The sequence below is a fragment of the Rhamphochromis sp. 'chilingali' genome, assembly GCF_963969265.1.
Source record: "Rhamphochromis sp. 'chilingali' genome assembly, chromosome: 12".
In the NCBI taxonomy this organism is placed as follows: Eukaryota; Metazoa; Chordata; class Actinopteri; order Cichliformes; family Cichlidae; genus Rhamphochromis; species Rhamphochromis sp. 'chilingali'.
The window spans coordinates 34,814,728-34,832,889 of NC_137939.1; the positions used below are offsets into that span (position 1 = coordinate 34,814,728).

At 42.5% G+C, this 18,162-nt stretch overlaps 1 protein-coding gene across 3 annotated transcripts in view; it reads right to left on the reverse strand.

Annotated features, from left to right (window-relative positions):
* ptpn18 (protein tyrosine phosphatase non-receptor type 18) overlaps window positions 1-18,162 on the reverse strand; it is a 45,944-nt gene that overhangs the window by 14,132 nt on the left and 13,650 nt on the right. For 2 of the 3 annotated variants that reach the window (XM_080898478.1, XM_080898476.1), the window contains exons 4-15: window positions 18,014-18,109; window positions 16,638-16,676; window positions 16,221-16,289; window positions 15,991-16,053; window positions 15,152-15,294; window positions 14,733-14,799; window positions 14,234-14,311; window positions 12,263-12,352; window positions 9,305-9,342; window positions 2,251-2,376; window positions 1,488-1,672; window positions 666-755 (exon numbers count right to left, since the gene is read on the reverse strand). In XM_080898478.1, the coding sequence (XP_080754604.1) occupies window positions 666-755; window positions 1,488-1,672; window positions 2,251-2,376; window positions 9,305-9,342; window positions 12,263-12,352; window positions 14,234-14,311; window positions 14,733-14,799; window positions 15,152-15,294; window positions 15,991-16,053; window positions 16,221-16,289; window positions 16,638-16,676; window positions 18,014-18,109 (1,084 nt within the window). The remainder of the gene's footprint in view (window positions 1-665; window positions 756-1,487; window positions 1,673-2,250; window positions 2,377-9,304; window positions 9,343-12,262; window positions 12,353-14,233; window positions 14,312-14,732; window positions 14,800-15,151; window positions 15,295-15,990; window positions 16,054-16,220; window positions 16,290-16,637; window positions 16,677-18,013; window positions 18,110-18,162) is intronic. The other variant, XM_080898477.1, reaches the window with a different exon arrangement.

The window sequence follows — 18,162 nt, forward strand, 5'->3', positions numbered from 1 at the left end:
CAGTCTGCAATTTTGTTGAAGAAAGATGTTGAATCTATTTAATATTTCTTGAAAAATAATTGATTTCTGTGCATTTTTTTTCCACACTGCATCAAATTAAGGTTGATTACGTCGGTTAAGCATCATGAGGTGGAGCGTGAGGGGTGGTTCCCTATTTTTTATTTATTTATTTTTGTTGTTGCTGGGAGTTGGAACCCTATTAGTTAGGTTGCTTAATATTTATGCTAAGTACTCTTTAAAATACCAGAATAGGGAGGATGGTGTAGGTCTAAGTTTATTAGATTGATCAGTATTGCTGAACTATGAAATATTTTTTTTTGCATACAGGTATAACAGAATAGCTTTAGTGTAGTTGTTGTTTTAAACTTGAGTATGAACTTATACAAAATGCAGCAAGATATTTAAAAAGCAGTTTTGTTGATTAAAAAACACTATATCGGATTCATATCGGTATCGGCAGATATCCAAATTTATGATATCGGTATCGGACATAAAAAAGTGGTATCGTGCCATCTCTAGTCCCAACACTGGCCAAGCATAACTTTACAAGTGTCTATATACAAAAAGTTGAGAGGGAAAGACCTGAAATTATGAGTCTGAGGTGTGACAACATGAACAACAAAATGAGGTACTATTACATTAACTGTGAGAACAGGTGTACTGACCGATGCTACCAGGCGAACAGAAGCTGGTCACATCTGAGACTGAAGAGGAAAAATCTTCATAATCGTTACAGTCCATTGAAGATTTCTCAGCTGCAGGAAGAAAAGAGTGAATTTACTTCTTTAGTAGGCTTGATTACTGTAACAGCATCTTTACAGGTCTACCTAAAAAAAAAAATCAGTCAGACAACTACAGCTCATTCAGAGCTCTGCTGCTCGAGTCCTCACTAAGACCAAAAAAGTGGACCACATCAGTCCAGCTCTGAGGTCTTTACACTGGCTGCCTGTCCGTCAGAGGATAGACTTTAAAGTCCTGATGCTGGTCTATAAAGCTCTGAATGGTTTAGGACCAAAATACATCAGTGACCTCCTGACCCAGTATGAACCATCCAGATCCCTCAGGTCATCTGGATCCGGTCTTTTATCAGTTCCCAGAGTCAGAACCAGACACGGAGAAGCTGCATTCAGCTTTTATGCTCCTTATATCTGGAACAAACTCCCAGAAAGCCTCAGATCAGCTGAAACACTCAGTTTATTTAAATCCAGGTTGAAGACTCACCTGTTCTCAGCTGCACCAAATCCACACTTTTAAGCTTAAATTTCAAAACTTATATTTTAACTACTGATTTTATCTACTGATTTTTTTAATCAATTTTAAATCATGCTTTTTATTGTTGTTTTTAATGTCTCTGTAAAGCACTTTGAATCACCTTGTTGTTGAATTGTGCTATACAAATAAACTTGCCTTGCCTTACATTGAGTCTTCACGTCCCCTTAAATCCCAAACAGCACTCGCCCGCCCCTCCTTCACCACCCTCTTCTTACCTGCAACCAGCTGATAGTCTGAGCCCTCCCCAGGCTTTTGACCGGTCGGTGATGCTATGTCATAGATGGGTGTCACTGAGGGTGGCAGGCTCTGCTGTTTAGCTCGGGGTTTGACAGTGCTGTAGATGGGAGCAGCTGACACACTCTTGGGGTCGTTGTCATAGTGATGGGAGGTGGGCATTGTCCTGAAAGGACAAAACAGCCATGATCAGTGAGTGGAGGTCTTGTGGCTCTATAGTGTAACAAGTGAAAGATCCTGGGACAAATCCCTTTGCGGTTGTGTCAGGAAGGGCGTCCAGCAAGCATGCCACGCCTTTAGGGTGGAGGTGTAAAGAGGCAAGAGGGAGTGAAGGGGTCAATCAGCCAAAGCAACAAAGAAAGGTCGGGAATAGACTGCAGGCAGAATGGCGAGGATAAGACAAAGTTAGAGAGGCAAGGCTGCGATTGGTTGGACATGTCCAGAGGAAGGAGAGCGGATACACTGGACAAAGGAGCTGAAGATTGAGCAGCCACGACCACGGAGAAGGATCATGTAGTGAAGGAGGACCAGCACAGGGTTAGTGTGACAGAAGATCTGTCCACACAGGATGCAAGCGATATGCTGAGACGACAGCAGACGAACTGCTGTGGTGAAGTAGAAGACGGCGAGGATTTAGGGTGTGGAATGAGACTTTTCATAAACAATAACCATTTATTCTTTTTACATGTTTGTGCATCACAAAATCCTAAAATGTCTGCATAAAGCACACTTTAGTTTCTTTACCTGCTTCCAGGATTGGATCTGGACAGGGGTACAGCTGAGTAGGTGGGAGCCGATGGGGGTGGATGGGCGTGTTTGGGCTTGTTGACCACAGCGTACGTATCATTCATGACAACCTGCTGTGATAATCTGCATGCAGACAGAGAGAAGGACAAGTACATCTGAGCTGCTGTATGAGGCCACATTTTCAATCGTGTGCAGCTCAGTGATGATCAGGACCAAGCGGTGGTAAAAATTACAGTAAAACGTCCAAGTACAGCAGCAACAACTCCACAGCCTGTGACTAAAAACAGCTTTGGTTTCTGCAGCTAGTTTCCCCCTTTGCAACACTTCTTTTTAGGGGAATGACACGTAACCGACGAACGCTAACACAGGAAGCTGTAGCTGCTGCTCACCCCAGCCAAGTCTCTAAACTGGACCATGTTTGTGCTGTTGTTGCCTTTTGGACTGATTTTAACAACGCACCAAATAACATGTCAGATAATTCCACAGCTTGTCCACAAAGTTTATTTTCCAGTTTTGGGGTATTAAATCCCAGCATTTCAATATGTTAATTAGTAAGTGCGTGTTTATTTGTGTACATTGCACCTGTACGGCGCACCAGAATTAGCTCCTGAGAGCACCTGTCAAATGTGGCCACATTTAGTTTCAGAAGACCAGATATAGAATCCACAAAACCCCTGCATCACATCTTCCTATTTACGTCAGCTTGTTTCCAGTTTGGATTCTTTGTATCCAGTTTGGTTTTCACAGAAACATCTTTATATTCTGACTTCAGAACAAAGATGCACCACGTTGTTTATTAATAGTAGGTATGTTTCTAGTTTTGGACAGAGATAGGTGACCACTTCCTGACAGTAGCAAACACAAAAGCATGACGTTAGCTTCCTAAACTAACCTGAAAATGACTGTTTAAGGCGTGACATGCTTTCACTCTTCTCCCACCAACAATATGACTGTTGATTAACAGAAGAAATAAAAATGTTGAAGTAGACACAATTTGAAAAGTGCCAGAGGCACACCAGAAGTGCGAAGAAACTGTTAGACTGGTGCGATCAGAGGAGAGGAAGCTTGAGTTTCACAGGCAAAACTAAAAAAAAAAGAGAACTCCCCTGCCCCCAACTCAAAAAAAAAAAAAAAAAAAAAGAATTAAATATCGCAATTAAAAGTAAGAACTCAACAGCAGCAGTGTGGTTTCATATGTGATGAGCTGCAAAACTGAGCAGATGGGGAGTGCTGCCAATGTGCTACTCAACACCACATGCAACAGCATACCATCCCACTCGTCAACAGCTTTTCATTTTTATTTTGAGAAATGTAAGTAATATACAGTACTGTGCAAAAGTCTTGTGTCAGTCTTTGTCCGGGCTTTCCGAAGGTTTTGTGGCTGCTGTCTCACCCAACGTCAATGCAAACTTATTACTGAGCATTTTCACATGAGTGGTTCATTTTTGGGGTTTGTTTTTTTTAAACGCCATTTAACACTGACCGATGAACCATTTGCTAAAAATGAACTCAAAGTAGCGTCAGTCAGATTTTGCTCCACCATAACATCTAACTACAAAATGACAAGAAAGCCGTCTAAGAGCTGGGATGAAGAAACAATGTGGTCAAACTCAGTACAGCAGCTAAATGCTAACACGTATGTTTGCATTTATGAAAGCTGATGAGTGCGTCTTGGATATGAACACAGTTTCTAATACTTAAATGAGTTCAAAGCAGTGGGTGTATCATTTGATCCTCTACTGTTAACTGAAAGGTTTAAGGATGGCGTGACCTTTTAACTCCTATTATTAAAACTTTAAAATAAGCTTCGACTCAAATGTGACAAACGAGTCATGTACATGAACAGTTTCTTCCGGCTCTAAAACCTACAGACTAGAAGCTTTTTTGAAAACCCATCAGATTGTGGAAAAGGTTACGCATGGTTACATTTACTCAGGTTAGTCAGTTTCACTTCCTCATTTGCAGTCAGCCCAGATTAATCACTTGGACTCAGATTACTCAATGTTAGCACCTTTGCATGGGATCCCTGTGGTGCTGCTTTAATTAAAGCCTTAACACTCCCTCCAGACGTCCGTCATCCTGTGCTCAAAGTTCACCTCAAAAGGGCCTTTTGGACTGTGGGAATGATCCATGTGACCTCAGACAAGCATCAGCTGTGACCCACTTTAAATCAAAGATAATTAAACACTTCCTTCTTGGTCGAGCTTTTGGAAAGTGCTGATATCCGAGTTGTCATTTTATGTAACTAGCAGAGCATCTCTTCACCATCTACACTGCAGACTTCTCCCACAATTCCACCCAGTGCTTCCTGCAGAAGTTCTCTGATGACTCTGCAATAGTCGGCCTCATCACTGATGGGGACGACAAGGAGTACAGAGGTCTGACCCAAGACTTTGTGGACTGGTGCCAGCTGAACTACCTCCAGATCAACACCAGTAAAACCAAGGAACTGGTGGTAGACTTCCGCAGGCACAAGCATTCTCCACTGCAACCACTGAACATCCAAGGTATGGACATTGAGGCTGTGGACAGCTACAGGTACCTTGGTGTTCATCTGAACAATAGACTGGACTGGACTCATAACTCAGACGCCCTCTACAGGAAAGGGCAGAGCAGGCTGTACCTGCTGCGGAGACTCAGGTCGTTTGGAGTGGAGGGCCCACTCCTGAAGACCTATGACTCTGTTGTGGCTTCTGCTATCTTTTATGGTGTGGTCTGCTGGGGCGGCAGCATCTCTGCTGGGGACAGGAAGAGACTGAACAGGGTGATCCGAAGGGCCAGCTCTGTTCTAGGATGCCCTCTGGACCCAGTGGAGGTGGTGAGTGACAGGAGAACGGCGGCTAAGCTGTCATCCCTGATGGACAACATCTCCCACCCCATGCAGCAGACTGTGACAGCACTGAGCAGCTCCTTCAGTGGGAGACTGCGGCACCCACGGTGTGGGACGGAGAGATTTCGCAGGTCTTTCCTCCCCACTGCTGTCAGACTCCATAATAAAGACTTTAACTGATCAAGCACACACATCCATACATATGCAATAATACTAAGTGCAATAATCCTTTCTGGCATCGTTGTATTTTTACTCAGTTGTATATAGTATTTGTATTCTATTTTTATCTTATTGTATATTTATTTTATTTTATTCTACTGTATATAGTATTTTATTCTATTCTGTACAGTTGTGTATTGTATTTATTCTTATTGTATTCTAATTTTTGCCTCATAACTTTTGCACTGTCCACTTCCTGCTGTGACAAAACAAATTTCCCACGTGTGGGACTAATAAAGGTTATCTTATCTTATCTTATCTCACTGGTGATGTCCACAGGTTCTAGACTTCAGCCACTCGCTGAACTTCACACAGTGGACAAAACATGAAGTGAGTTTTTACAGCACAGCACTGTGGAACTATAAAAATGTATCGTTGTAAACTACAAGCCCCATGATGCATTGCAGAACCGAGCGTTCACATTAACACCGTCGATCTGATATCTTTATATTGTGGCTCATGCTGTCACTGTAGCACTGCTGCCGTCGGTTAAAATTTGCATCTCTGCAGGAAATCACAACTCTACTTCCTGCTGCAGCCTCGTGATCACGGTCGTCGTGGTTACAATGATTGCAAACACTGTGCACCAACTGTGGTCCCGGAAGGAAGTAAAGACTGCTTAATTGATTGAGCTTTGATCTGAGTTTCATCATTTGCTCCTACTCTAACCTCCTTGCTCAGCTGCTTCCTTACTTCCTCATGTTTCCTCTGCGCTTTCATCATTTTCTCCCTCTCACATTTCCCTTCAGTTCTCCTTTTTTTCCTTCCCCTCTTCTTTTTATGTCATTCCTTCAGCATCCCTGTCCTCCAATTCTCACCTCCTACATCTACTTCCTCACCCCGTTTCCTCCCCTTCTTTACCCGCTCACTCTGTCTCCACGGAAACATGATAGCATATGGGAATGGAGGGTGGGAAGGTGCTAATTTAACACCTCGGGGTGAAGCATGCTGTCTATATCGGTCTCTCTGCCTACACAGATGGGTGTCAAATTAAAGAAAGGGGCTGAACTCTCGACCCCCTAAAACGAGGACATTTTCCTGTGTGGTGAATTTTTATGCACCAATTTACAATCTTGTGCATGAATTTATGGTGAAAATGTCTTTGCAAAAAGAAAACACACAAAAAGACTCTTAGAAAGCCTAATTCTTCTCGACGTTCTCATTTATTATTGCCCCTCACACACATGCAGGCGTGATTTACTCTTCTGGTTTTTTGCCCGTTGTCTCATATGAAGCTGCGTGTGCGTCTTTTGTTTGGGAAAGAAACCTGCTTTAATGCGCGTGTGGCACCTGTCTCCCTCTGTGATATCTTAAATCTGTGTAATTGATTTTTGATCCCTGGATTCTAATAGCTCAGGTAGGTTTTAATTAAAACGTGCTGCACAGTCACAGATCTCTTATCGCTGCGCTTTAGATCGCAGCTTTGTCACCGAAGCTGACTGAAAACAAAGATGACAGGATTATCTAAAGACTTGGTTTAAAGCCTGACTGATATTAGGCCTCCTGATTTTCCTTCTGGCTTCTCCACGTTTGTGATCGCAGCTCTGAATGTGTGCAATGCAGCTGGGATGACCACTTATCACAAACACACTGGGAGTTTCCATGAGACTCAAAAATACCGACTGATACCAGCCGAAAGAACATTGTGAATAATCTTGTAACTATTCTGCCTCCTTAATGCTTTTACTGCAGCAGGATGAATGCATGCATTATAAACGTGTATGCGGGACTAAAATCTTTGCCCCTGAGTGAGGGGATGAGGTGACTCTGCTGCCGCGGGGGTCGTTTTGCTGACATGGTTTGGGTGCTCTTGTCTCCTCAGGGCAAAAGGTCAATACAAATCAATGAAAAGCTGTTTTAGTGAAACATTTCCAATCTGATGGATGTGCCCTTCTCTGCAATGACAACGTCTCCATTCATAGGACATGAGTGCTCACTGAAAACGATGTCAATCTAATGCCATAACTCGATCTCAGACCAATTCTACTCCTCTGGGAAATACAAATCACATGAGGGCCCGTCACGCAGTTTATCGACAAGCTTTAATTTAGTCAATAGCGCACGTGCCATAAATCATTTCCTTGTACATTTTGGTGCATATAAAACCCTCAGTTCTGCTTCCAGAACAACTGATTACATTTCTATTCAGCTCATAGAGCTGAATCTGACAGCTGCTGGTTCTATGGAGCACTCGCTAACACCAAATATATCCTGACGCTAAATCAAAATAATGAACCCTTACATTTGTTCTTGCAAATGTGCATGCAAGTGTCTCCCAGCCTGATTCGCAGGCCTGAACATGAAAGCTCCCTGATGGCATAGATCACTTGTAACAAACAGTCCAGCATTATACCATGAAGCTGGCTGCACATAAAACTTAAACCAGCCTTTGGCGCTTCGTCCCTTTGAGATTTGCCTTGAAGTAACATTCTGCTGTAGCTGCATGCCTCTTTTCAGCTCAGTGACTCTCCGGAGCGCCTGTTCTCTCCCTGTGACTCCGTCTCTCTGCTGGTGTGTGGATTCGAAAATCAAAACAAGAACGCAAATTATGCTCTTTGAAGACAAGGCGGCTACACGGGCCTCCGTTTACACCCAGTAAAGTTTTCAGTCTCCCACCTCAGTGAAAACCTTTCAGACCACAGCTATGCTGGTTGGGCCAGAACAAAGAGAGCAGGTCAGCTACTATTCTGCAAAATATGTTCTAGAAACGAATCCCAAGTTTCTCTCTGATGCCTTCACTGGAGTATTAATGTGTGAATGTTAGAAGCACTTAAGCATAGAAAAAAGTGGTTGTAAGAATTGATGAACGGGGCATGTTGTATAAATAGCTTTGAGTGCTCAGAGTAGAAAAGCGCTATAAGAACCATCCATTCACCTACTGAACCTGACACATGTGCCTAAGATGGTACAGGCCACAGTCTGCTGTTCTGAGACCATCATGGTAAATATAACTGACTCTTTTCTGGTAGCACCTGATGGCTCTACAGCTTCCTCTACAACTTTTCCACACGTTACCTGCAGGGCACGCAACAAAGCAAATGACTCAAATTCAGCATTAAATGGCCTTTAATCTACTGGCTCCCCATTACGATGTGTGTGTGAGTGAAACTGGTGTGTGCCTGCGTTGTGTCTGACAATGAAAGGTTAAAAGAAAGACCTCTGAGTAAACAACTTGCCTGCTCCAACTCCTATAACCAAAAATAAACAGTTGGGTCGAGAGTTAGCTCACCTCACTACAACTTCCAAGCTAGCAAGACGTACTAACAGTGCCTATACACACACACACACACACACACACACACACACTCACAGCATCTAGTAAAGACAGGTGTAATGACGACAATAACAAACTAAAACACACAATCAGAAACATCAGGGTGGATAAAGATATAATTAGTTTTTGGAAAATAAATGACACCGACCTCTCCCACAGGGGAATTGTAGCAAAGGGGAGAGGCCAAAGGGATACCCCAAACCTATAGGGCTGCACCAAAGAAGAAGAAAAGGATGAGGAGGGGCTCTAGCTTAATAGTCTGGAGCATTCACAGCTAGTGAGTGTTTGTCACGCTCACTGGCTCCATGTTCTATCCGAGCAGCACCCTCACTAAACCCAACGGAGCATTTCCTAAACATTGTAGAGACCAAAGAGGTCCACGTGAGGAGGTCGGAGGGTTGGCAGGGGCACGTGCAGGAAACCTTTTCTGTTTTGGGACTTTTCCAATTACACTTTACTTTCAGCTTTACTCACTGGAAAGGTTTTGACACCATGAACTACGTGGTTAAAGTGCTTTGGGTTCACATTACTGACAGACACCTCTCACCAATGACAGCATTAGGCACGGATACCGAAAGACACATTTTGTAGAAATCAAACACACCAGCAGCTTTGGCAAAACCGCATTACCAAAATTGCCGGGAATGAGACAGATTCATGTGTAAAAGCAGATTGTGTGTTTTTTTTAATATATGTATGGTGCCTCTCTGTAGATAACATGCACGCACCTGTTGCTGGAAGATGCAGCTGTTGTGGTTTTCTTTGTCTGAAAATAGAAAAGAACAGTTCAGTTCATCTTGAAGAAGAAATGAAGGATTTCTGTACAGCAGATGGAAAAGGGCTTCTGGGCAGAGTGAGACAAAGATGACTGAGTAAACGTATGTAGCACACAGGCCTCCAACTGTGGAGCCAATCATCACTTTCATATTTATGTGGTGTGTCCCAACGTTACCCCTCACAGAGTAAATGCAGCAGCAGAAATTCAATTCAGTTTTTTCAGATCACCCGTGTTGACAATATGCACATCGATACGTCTCATTTCTGAACTTAAGCGCTTTCCTTTTATTTATTTCGGACCTAAATCCACAGAAATGAGGTCACGGGAGATGAAGATCACCTCCGAGTCTGACTTGAAAACGTGTCGGCTTCGCAGGCTGGGATTTGCATGTTGCAGCTTTAGCAGAGACTGCTGCAAGTGAGAGAAGATGCTCGTCAGCTTTGTTTGCGTCGAGCACTGTAAGTGGTTCATGTGTAGATCAGAATAATTCAAACCACAACACTGGAGAGGCTGCTTTTAAAACTCTGATGTCTGTTGTGTGTGTTTAGATCTAGAATAGCCATTGTGTGTCTGCAGACAGCAGCTCAAACTGGGGAAGGAACACTGATTTAAGAGGTTGTTTATGGGCTTTTTTGTGCGTTTTTTCCCCCCCATTTGCCGTCTTTGTAAGGAAACAGGACGTGCCGCTTCATGTGCTTTGATGCAATGGTTAAAAGGTGCATGAAGTTGTCATTTATCTGATGATCATGATGTTATGTTGTCCAGTATAATTCAGCAAGTCCTTCATCAGATCCTTAATCCAGTCACAGGTACAACATAATAAGGACGGCCCAACAAACCTCTGACTGTGTTTATCGTGCTGTTCGGCTATTTTAATACACGGATCACAAACCTGCAGCTTCCCCCGTCTCAAGAGGTTTGATAAAACATAAATAGAAATAACACAACATGACTGAGCTATATTACTAAAGCTAACAACACGTTAGCCTTCAATCAGTTGGACTTGGAGGGTAACTACACACCTAAACAGCACACTGCAGAGCACTCGTATGTGATAAAATAGGATTTATTTGCATCTAATAGTGATGTTGAGAAGCTAATTTATATGTAACAGTCTAAAATATGTTTTGTTACTCTATTCGTGTGGTTTTAAATTTAAAACTCAATATAGGTTTTTCGATTGTAAACGTCCACAAACCCACTGATGGGCGAAGCTTCTTTGTCCTGAAAAAGACCCGATTGTTTAGAAGTCGATGGGAAACAGCCCGGCGTGGCTCTGTGACCTGTGTGACCTGTTTGTGCTGTTGCAACAGTGAAAACACAACCTTCACAACTGAGTGCTCTAACCCCTGCATCTGTCCATCATTTATCTACAGTCTTTGCGCAGAAATAAAAAAATATTTTAACCTAAAATTCAGAAAATGGTTCAGAAACGCTCATTCTGGTCTGTTTAAAAACTTACTGCTGTATTCAAAAATTTACATCAGAGTTTTTAAGAGGTTATATAAAATGAACTAAAAACAACAAACGTGTTAGTCATTTAAATATACTACATAAACTCTTAAATTTATTTACTTACACTAACACAATACACAGTTTTAATGTGGCAAATTTTCTGTAAGAAAAAGTAACATGAGGCAAAAGCTGGTTGTACGTTTGGTTTGCATACGTTACAAGTTAGAACTGCACTGAATTTCTTTACACGCTCACGCAGCACTAATACTGGGTCCTGTCCCCGGACAGGCTTCCAGAAAGCGAGCTTTTGGAAGAGAAGCCAGTTAAATTTCTTTAATGCAAATACTGTGTACATATATTACTTTACTTATCACAGTAAAGACACAGATAAGTGTACAGCTGTCATTTTTCCTCGGGGTCCTGTGTCCTTAAAGTGAACTCTCACAGTATTTATGAGAGCTGCTGTTCGTGTCGGCGCTCTGGATCGAAGGTTAATGAATCTGTAACGTCACAAAACGGCGCACATTTGTAGCTGAAGGTGGTGAAATAAAAGGATAAAGATCATGAATGCTATTTTGTGGCAATGTCGACAAAAGTTTGATGCCCAGAAGAGCTTCGAGAATGAAGCTGTAGTACCAGGTAAAGAAAAATATTTACTTTATTAATGCCAATATGATCCACTGGAAATCACCCCATCAGCCTTAAACGTAGAAATAAATAAATAAATAAATAAATAAATAAATAAAGGCATTTGAGAAAATTTGGAACTACATTTACATTTAATAAAATTAAATGTCAATTATTAATAATTGTATTTATGCTACTATAAACAGAACCATCTGTGTGCTACTTCCTATCAGTTTCTCTCTATTGTGTGACCCACTGCTGGATTTTTGTTCCATTTGTACTCATTTTTATTATGTCAGCTTAAACACAAATACATTAAAAAAAAAAACAAAAAAAAAAAACCATTCTTGCACAAATAAAGTACAATTCTAACTTAAAAGGCGGCTCTCAGTTTAAATTCAAGTCCAAGATAAAAATAAAAGAAGGAACGTGCCAGTGTTTCTAAATATCACCAATTCCCTTTTTTGTTCAGCAATAGAAAAGCGAGCCATGGCTCTCAGCTCGCGAGGTGAAAGCAGAGATACCACTGAAGCAGTGACATAAACAACAAGGTTAGACTCAGATCACCTCAGAAAACTCTACAAAACTGATGTAGCACAGAAGAAAAGCACAACAAAAATAAGCCATGTTTGTTGGAGTGGACCTACCTTCCGCCTCTGTGCTCCGAGCACTCTGCTGTCAAACTGCGTGCAGCAGAGGATTTGCAAAGAGGAACTCGGAGTTAAAGAACATTTCCTCTTTCTGCAGCTGCTCTCAGTCTACTTCCTCTGACTCCAGCATACTCATTTTGTTGTTACTGTAACACAAATAGATATTCGTGTTTTACCTGTAGGGTGCTGTAGACCTGCTCCTTAGATGTCTGCAGGAATTGTTCAAACATAGAGATGGCAGCTGTGTAGATGAACTGGAACTGATCCTGCGAAGAACAAAGGAAGAAAAGTTTCCTCTCAGCGTGGAAGACTGATGGAAGCTGACCGCGCTGGGGTCGGAAAACAAGACGAGTCATAAATGCAGAAATAAAGCCACTAACAAAAGAAAAAGAAAGAAAGAAAGCCACTGTTATTCTGACGCTGTGCAACACAATACATTTTAATCTAAAAGTCACAAAGTAGGGAATGAAATGTTTCCATTACAGAAATCTAAAGTACGAGGAAAAGAGACAAACTTTCTCCATAAATATACACCAACCAGACGTAACATTCTGACCACTGACAGGTGAAGGGAATAACACTGATTATCTCTTCATCATGGCACCTGTTACTGGGCGGACTCAACCTAACATTTTATCCTCAAAGTTGACATGTTAGGAGGAGGAAAGATGGGCCAGTGTAAGACGGTGTGATGGTTAGACGACTGGGTCAGAACATCTCCAAAAATGCAGCTCTCGTGGGGTGTTCCCGGGCTGCAGTGGTCAATCCAAAGTGGTCCAAGGAAGGAACAGTGTTGAACCGGTGACAGGGTCGTGGACGGCCAAGGCTCACTGATGCATATGGGTAACGAAGGCTGGCCCGTGTGGTTTGATCTGACAGATGAGCTACTGTAGCTCAGACTGCTAAAGAAGCTAATGCTGGTTCTGTATAGCAAGAGACCCGTCAGGGTGCCCGCGCTGACCCGTGTTCAAGAATGGGAACATGAACATCAGAAGTAGACCATGGAGCAATGGAAGAAGGCAGCCCGGTCTGATGAACATGCTTTCACATCCTGGTGGATGGCTGGCTGCCTACATCGCTTATCTGGGAGGCAGCCAGCTGGTGGAAGCAGTGTGTTGGTTTGGACGGTGTTCTGCTGGGAAACCTTGGGTCCTGCCATCCACGTGGATGTTACTTTGACATGTACCAACTACCCAAGCATTGTTGCAGAAACCGTGCTCGCTGATGGCTGTGGCCTCTTTCAGCAGGACAGTGTGCCCTGTCGCAGTGCTGCCCCTCAGCCTGTCAGCAGATACAATTATGGTATCAATTTCAAAAACCATTGCTTTGTTTTCAAGTTGTTGCATTCACGAGGTTTTCAGAGAACCTGAAGCCGACCTTGAGGTTCACAAACTAAGATGACCATGCTGCATGCCGCTGACAATACCCCATCAGCCTTTTACGGGTGAAGGGTAAAAATGGTTGAGGAATGGTTTGAGGAGCACAGCTACAAGATTGTGATGGTGACTTGTCTCCAAATTCCACAGACCAAATCCAATCAAGCATCTGTATGATGTGCTGGACAAAGATCCACATCCCAGCGTACAGGACTTAAAGGCTGTGTTGCTAACATTTTTGTGTGGACACCACAGCAAACCTTCAGGAGTCTATGCTTCAGGGGGGCATTATGGCATGATGCTATGCCTGATCAATGTACATCCATCCATGCATTCCTATCCCAGCTACCATTGGGCGGAAGGCGAGGTAAAGCCTGGACAGGTCGCCACACAGGGCTAACACAAGGACACCAGAAACATTCACACCTATCCACAATTTAGAATCCCCAATTAACCCAACCCCACTAAGCACCTGTCTTTGGACTGTGGGGGGAAGCTGGAGCACCCGGAGAGAACGAATTCATGAACTGAAAAAGAATAAAAATTTTAAACTTTAACTTTTTAAGCTAAAGAGTTACAAAGAGAAAGATGTTGTGTGTCATGGCTGCTGTTGCGTTATGAGATAAAGTGATTTCACAACATTTTAACCGAATACCATTATAATGTGAAATTGACTCCCTTGCTGTTAAAAAGCAGCTGATGTTCTTTAAGTGCTGTTCCTGGGGATTAAATAACTCCTAAACTCTCACACTTGCTCGATGAAGCACTTACTTTAGTTTGCACTGTTGAGGGTCTCTGCCTCCTGAGCTCCAGGACGATGTTCAGGATGCTGAACTCTGGTGTGATCTTCTGCAGAGCGAGCAAACAAACACTGAAGAGCCGCCCCAAAACACAGAGAGGCTGCAACATTCACACGTTACATCTGACATGCCTGATCTCCTGGAAAACAGACTACGTGCTTTTATCCGGCCTCATCTTCTGGTTTCATTAATAGGTTTACTCGTCACATTAGGAAGCTTTTAAACACACTGATATTAGCTCAACTCAGGCTTCTCAATCTGAGACGTTTGTATCTTCTGATCAAACTCCATTTATTACTCTTAGGTCACTAAAAGAAAACCATTTAAAATCTTTAAAAAGGGTGAAATGTGTATTTAAAAAAGTGAAAACATGAAAAGAGAACAAAGATTCAGGACACGTCAGATTCAGACATTCAGCAGCCACACGGCGGACCAGCACTGAGGCCATGTGATGTGTTATCATGTGTTACCTTGGTAACCAGCAGGTCATGGATGTAGTCTAGTGCACAGATGACTCCTGTCCTCCCACAGCCTGCGCTGTAACACACACACACACAAACATACACACACACACACACACACACACACACACTCAGCAACAGATGCAGCATGCATGTTAACTGTGCCATCATTAGCAGGTGTTACCTGCTGCATATTCACAGCCTCCTGCTTTCGATGTGTGGGCATGTGTTTGCACGTGTGTGTGTGAGTGCGTGTCTGTTTGTGCACGTGTGTGTGTGTGTGATATAAGCTGCCATATGTGTGATCTATCCTGCTGAATGTTAATGACCATCTGACCTGCGATCTGCACCAATTTCACAAACAAGCTGCAGTAATGATGAGGCATTACCAGCCGTTTGTGTGTGTGTGTGTGTGTGTGTGTGTGTACCTGCAATGTATCAGCAGAGGTGAGACGTTGGCTCCACGGCTGCTCCTGGCTCTCTCCAGCATGTCCAGGACTCCAGCAGTCTCGTAGGGAACGTCATGATCCGGCCATGAAAGGAACTGATACTGAATCACTGACCGGCTGGCCTGGAGGAGGAGGAGAAAACAAATTATTTTAAAACTGAAAAGGTCAAGTCATTGATATTAGCATTCATAATGATGCTTTAAGTTATTCAAAAGGTCCGTTTCCAAAGAAACTTCGGAATTAAAAACAAAATGCAACGAAAATGAAATCATTCTCCGTTTAACTGAAAATGGTACAAACTGAAAAAAAAAAACTGAAATTGAGATCATTGTTGGATGTGATGCCAGCAGTTCTTTCAAAAAAGGTTTTGATGGCCCAGAAAATCCTGGAAAATGTTTGTAAAACTAAAAGGAGAAGAAAGTTTTGAGTGCATTAACCCATAAACTCGAAACACTGCTGCCTCCTAATTAAGACTAAAGCAGAAACATCTCGTCAGAAGGAAAACGTCTCCTAGAAATCGCTGCCACTGTGTCCTCTGGAGGCTGTGCGTCTAAACTGGTTTATTCCAACAGGATGGCTCTGTATTGAAAAATTTGGGAGCTTAAGTGGCCTTTCCAGATATCCCGCCCATTGAAAGCACAGATTATGAAACAGAAAGGAGAAGTTTGGATTTTAAAGAACAGTTTCCAAACACACAAAAGAAGGCGTGATGAAAAACGTTGTCTTTGAACTATAGCCAATGAAAGCATTCTGCTTTGTAAGGTCCAAACTTCTTGTTAAGCTTTTTGAAACCACTCACTCATGTGAAAACTTCCTACCTGCTGGAATGTGACGGTCAGATTTCTCACCACTATATCTTCATTGGGATGTGTCTCCTCCTGCTGGAGACACACAGGAACAACACGTCAGAATCACTCCAGATTATTCTGGATTTGTATTAAATAAAAGGACTCAATACAGTCTGAACAGTTAACATCGTTAATGAGGAGGTGAACTGTGCTGTATGTTCTGTGTTAATCAGATTTATTAGCAGCCTGTTTGTTCTTACGTTGCTGACAGTAAACGGTCCAAATGAAGCCGACTGCTGAGCTGCAGCCCAGTAACACTCACACTTTCTCTGCAAAGGAAAATACAGACTTGTTAGTTAAGAACACGAACCTTTAATTCTGTTTTTATTATTTCTGGTTGCACGCAGCTGTTCCACATGTACAATCAGTGATGAAATACATGCATATGAAGTGTGAGATTCCCTTTCATTATTCAGGTAAGACTATGCCATACTTCACTCACTAATGCAATGATATTTTGGTAGTTATAGATTTGCATATTTGCTCTATTTGAGTAAACTTGAAAAAGCTTTGAGGTTCGAGAGGTTAAAGAAAATAAAGTAAAAGAGAAGAGTTTTTAAAATCTGAAGTCAAAGGTCTGAGCCAAGAAAGAGATCAAAGGGCAAAAAGGAGTTTACCTTTCCCATCTCTATCTCTCTGCAGGCCATGACTATCACCTGAAACACAGAGTCAGATGTTAGTCAGAGCCTCCTGAGGAGAAGCTGCTGATCTGATGAAGAAAACGTCCCTGTGCCTCAGCGATCACCGACTTCAGCTTAACAGTGCGTCTGACATGAACAACCTCAGAAGCTGAAAAGAGCACAGCTGTGTGTGTGTGTGTGTGTGTGTGTGTGTGTGTGTGTGTGTGTGTGTGTGTGTGTGTGTGTACACGCTTTGTTCCCCTGCTACACATTTTGGGACACATTTCTAAAATCTGGCTTTTATTCAGCGCCTGTGAAAAACAGGGAAGGCTGTAATCGTGGGCTGAGTTCAGGTGGCAAATTTCAGGACACTGCAAATCTCAAGTTCTCCAGATTTCAGCAAATATGATGAACAGGACAACAAAGAAAAAGAAATGCAGCTACAATAATTATTTACTTAGAAATGTAGAGGCATGCAAACAAAAAGGTGTAAATTTATGCTTTGTGTGCTAAACCTGGAAATCCAGGCTACCTTCAGGGTATGAACAACAAAGACAGCTTCTGATTTCCCATTTTCAAGTCTAGACTTCTACACACAGCTCACATGGTCCAGACAATCCTTAGTTTAAACTAGCAGACCCTACTTTCAGTCACTGTATTTGTTATCATCAGAAATACATTTCTTTGGGCCTTTCTGGATCCATATTTTGGATGCTTGCAGTCACATATTCAGCCACCATCAGAAGAACATTAAATAAGACGGAGAGAGTTTAACTGGTTACTAGTCGTCCATTCGTGTGTAGGCAGCATTTTATTGCACCGTCTGGTTGGATTAGAAGCAGCCAATCACATCGCGACACATTTGGGATGCTGGATCTGAAAGAACTGGCAGACTGTTACAGCGCTGCTTACTAATGTGAAGTTTAGCGTGAGCCAAAACATCATGCTTCATCTGTTTGGAATCCAAAAATCTGAGCACAGAAAACACTTAAAAATTTTCCCTTTAAATGCAACAGAGTGGAAGCCCTAAAAAAATAAGATAAAATAAAAATCTAGTGTTTCTGCCAGAGTGGCTTTGGTTGATTTACATTTCAGTACAAGCCTTGTTTGTCTCATCATGCATCTTGGAGCAGCTTCCTTTTAAGCCAGCTTTTGCTCTGATTGGCTGCCCCCCGTAAGCAGCAGGGCTGAACAGTATAAGACCTGCTCTTTGTGACGTCATACCAAAACCTGAAGCCTAAGTTTCAGGAAGAATAACAAGAAAAAGAAGAGTCCGCTTTAATGATTAAACTAAAATTTATAAACACCATTTGTAGCTCAGACTAATTCGTGGATATTAACTGAATGCTAATGGTTTGCGTTGTGCGTTTGACCTTGACGTTGTACTGCCAGATCATCCTCCAGAAATCAGTCACAGTGGAGCTGAGGGGCCCCTGACAGCCAATGTATTTGCAGTCTCCTGTCGCCCCCTGCAGGACAGACGGCAGCATTACAACCCCATCAGAAACAGCCAAGCACGAAT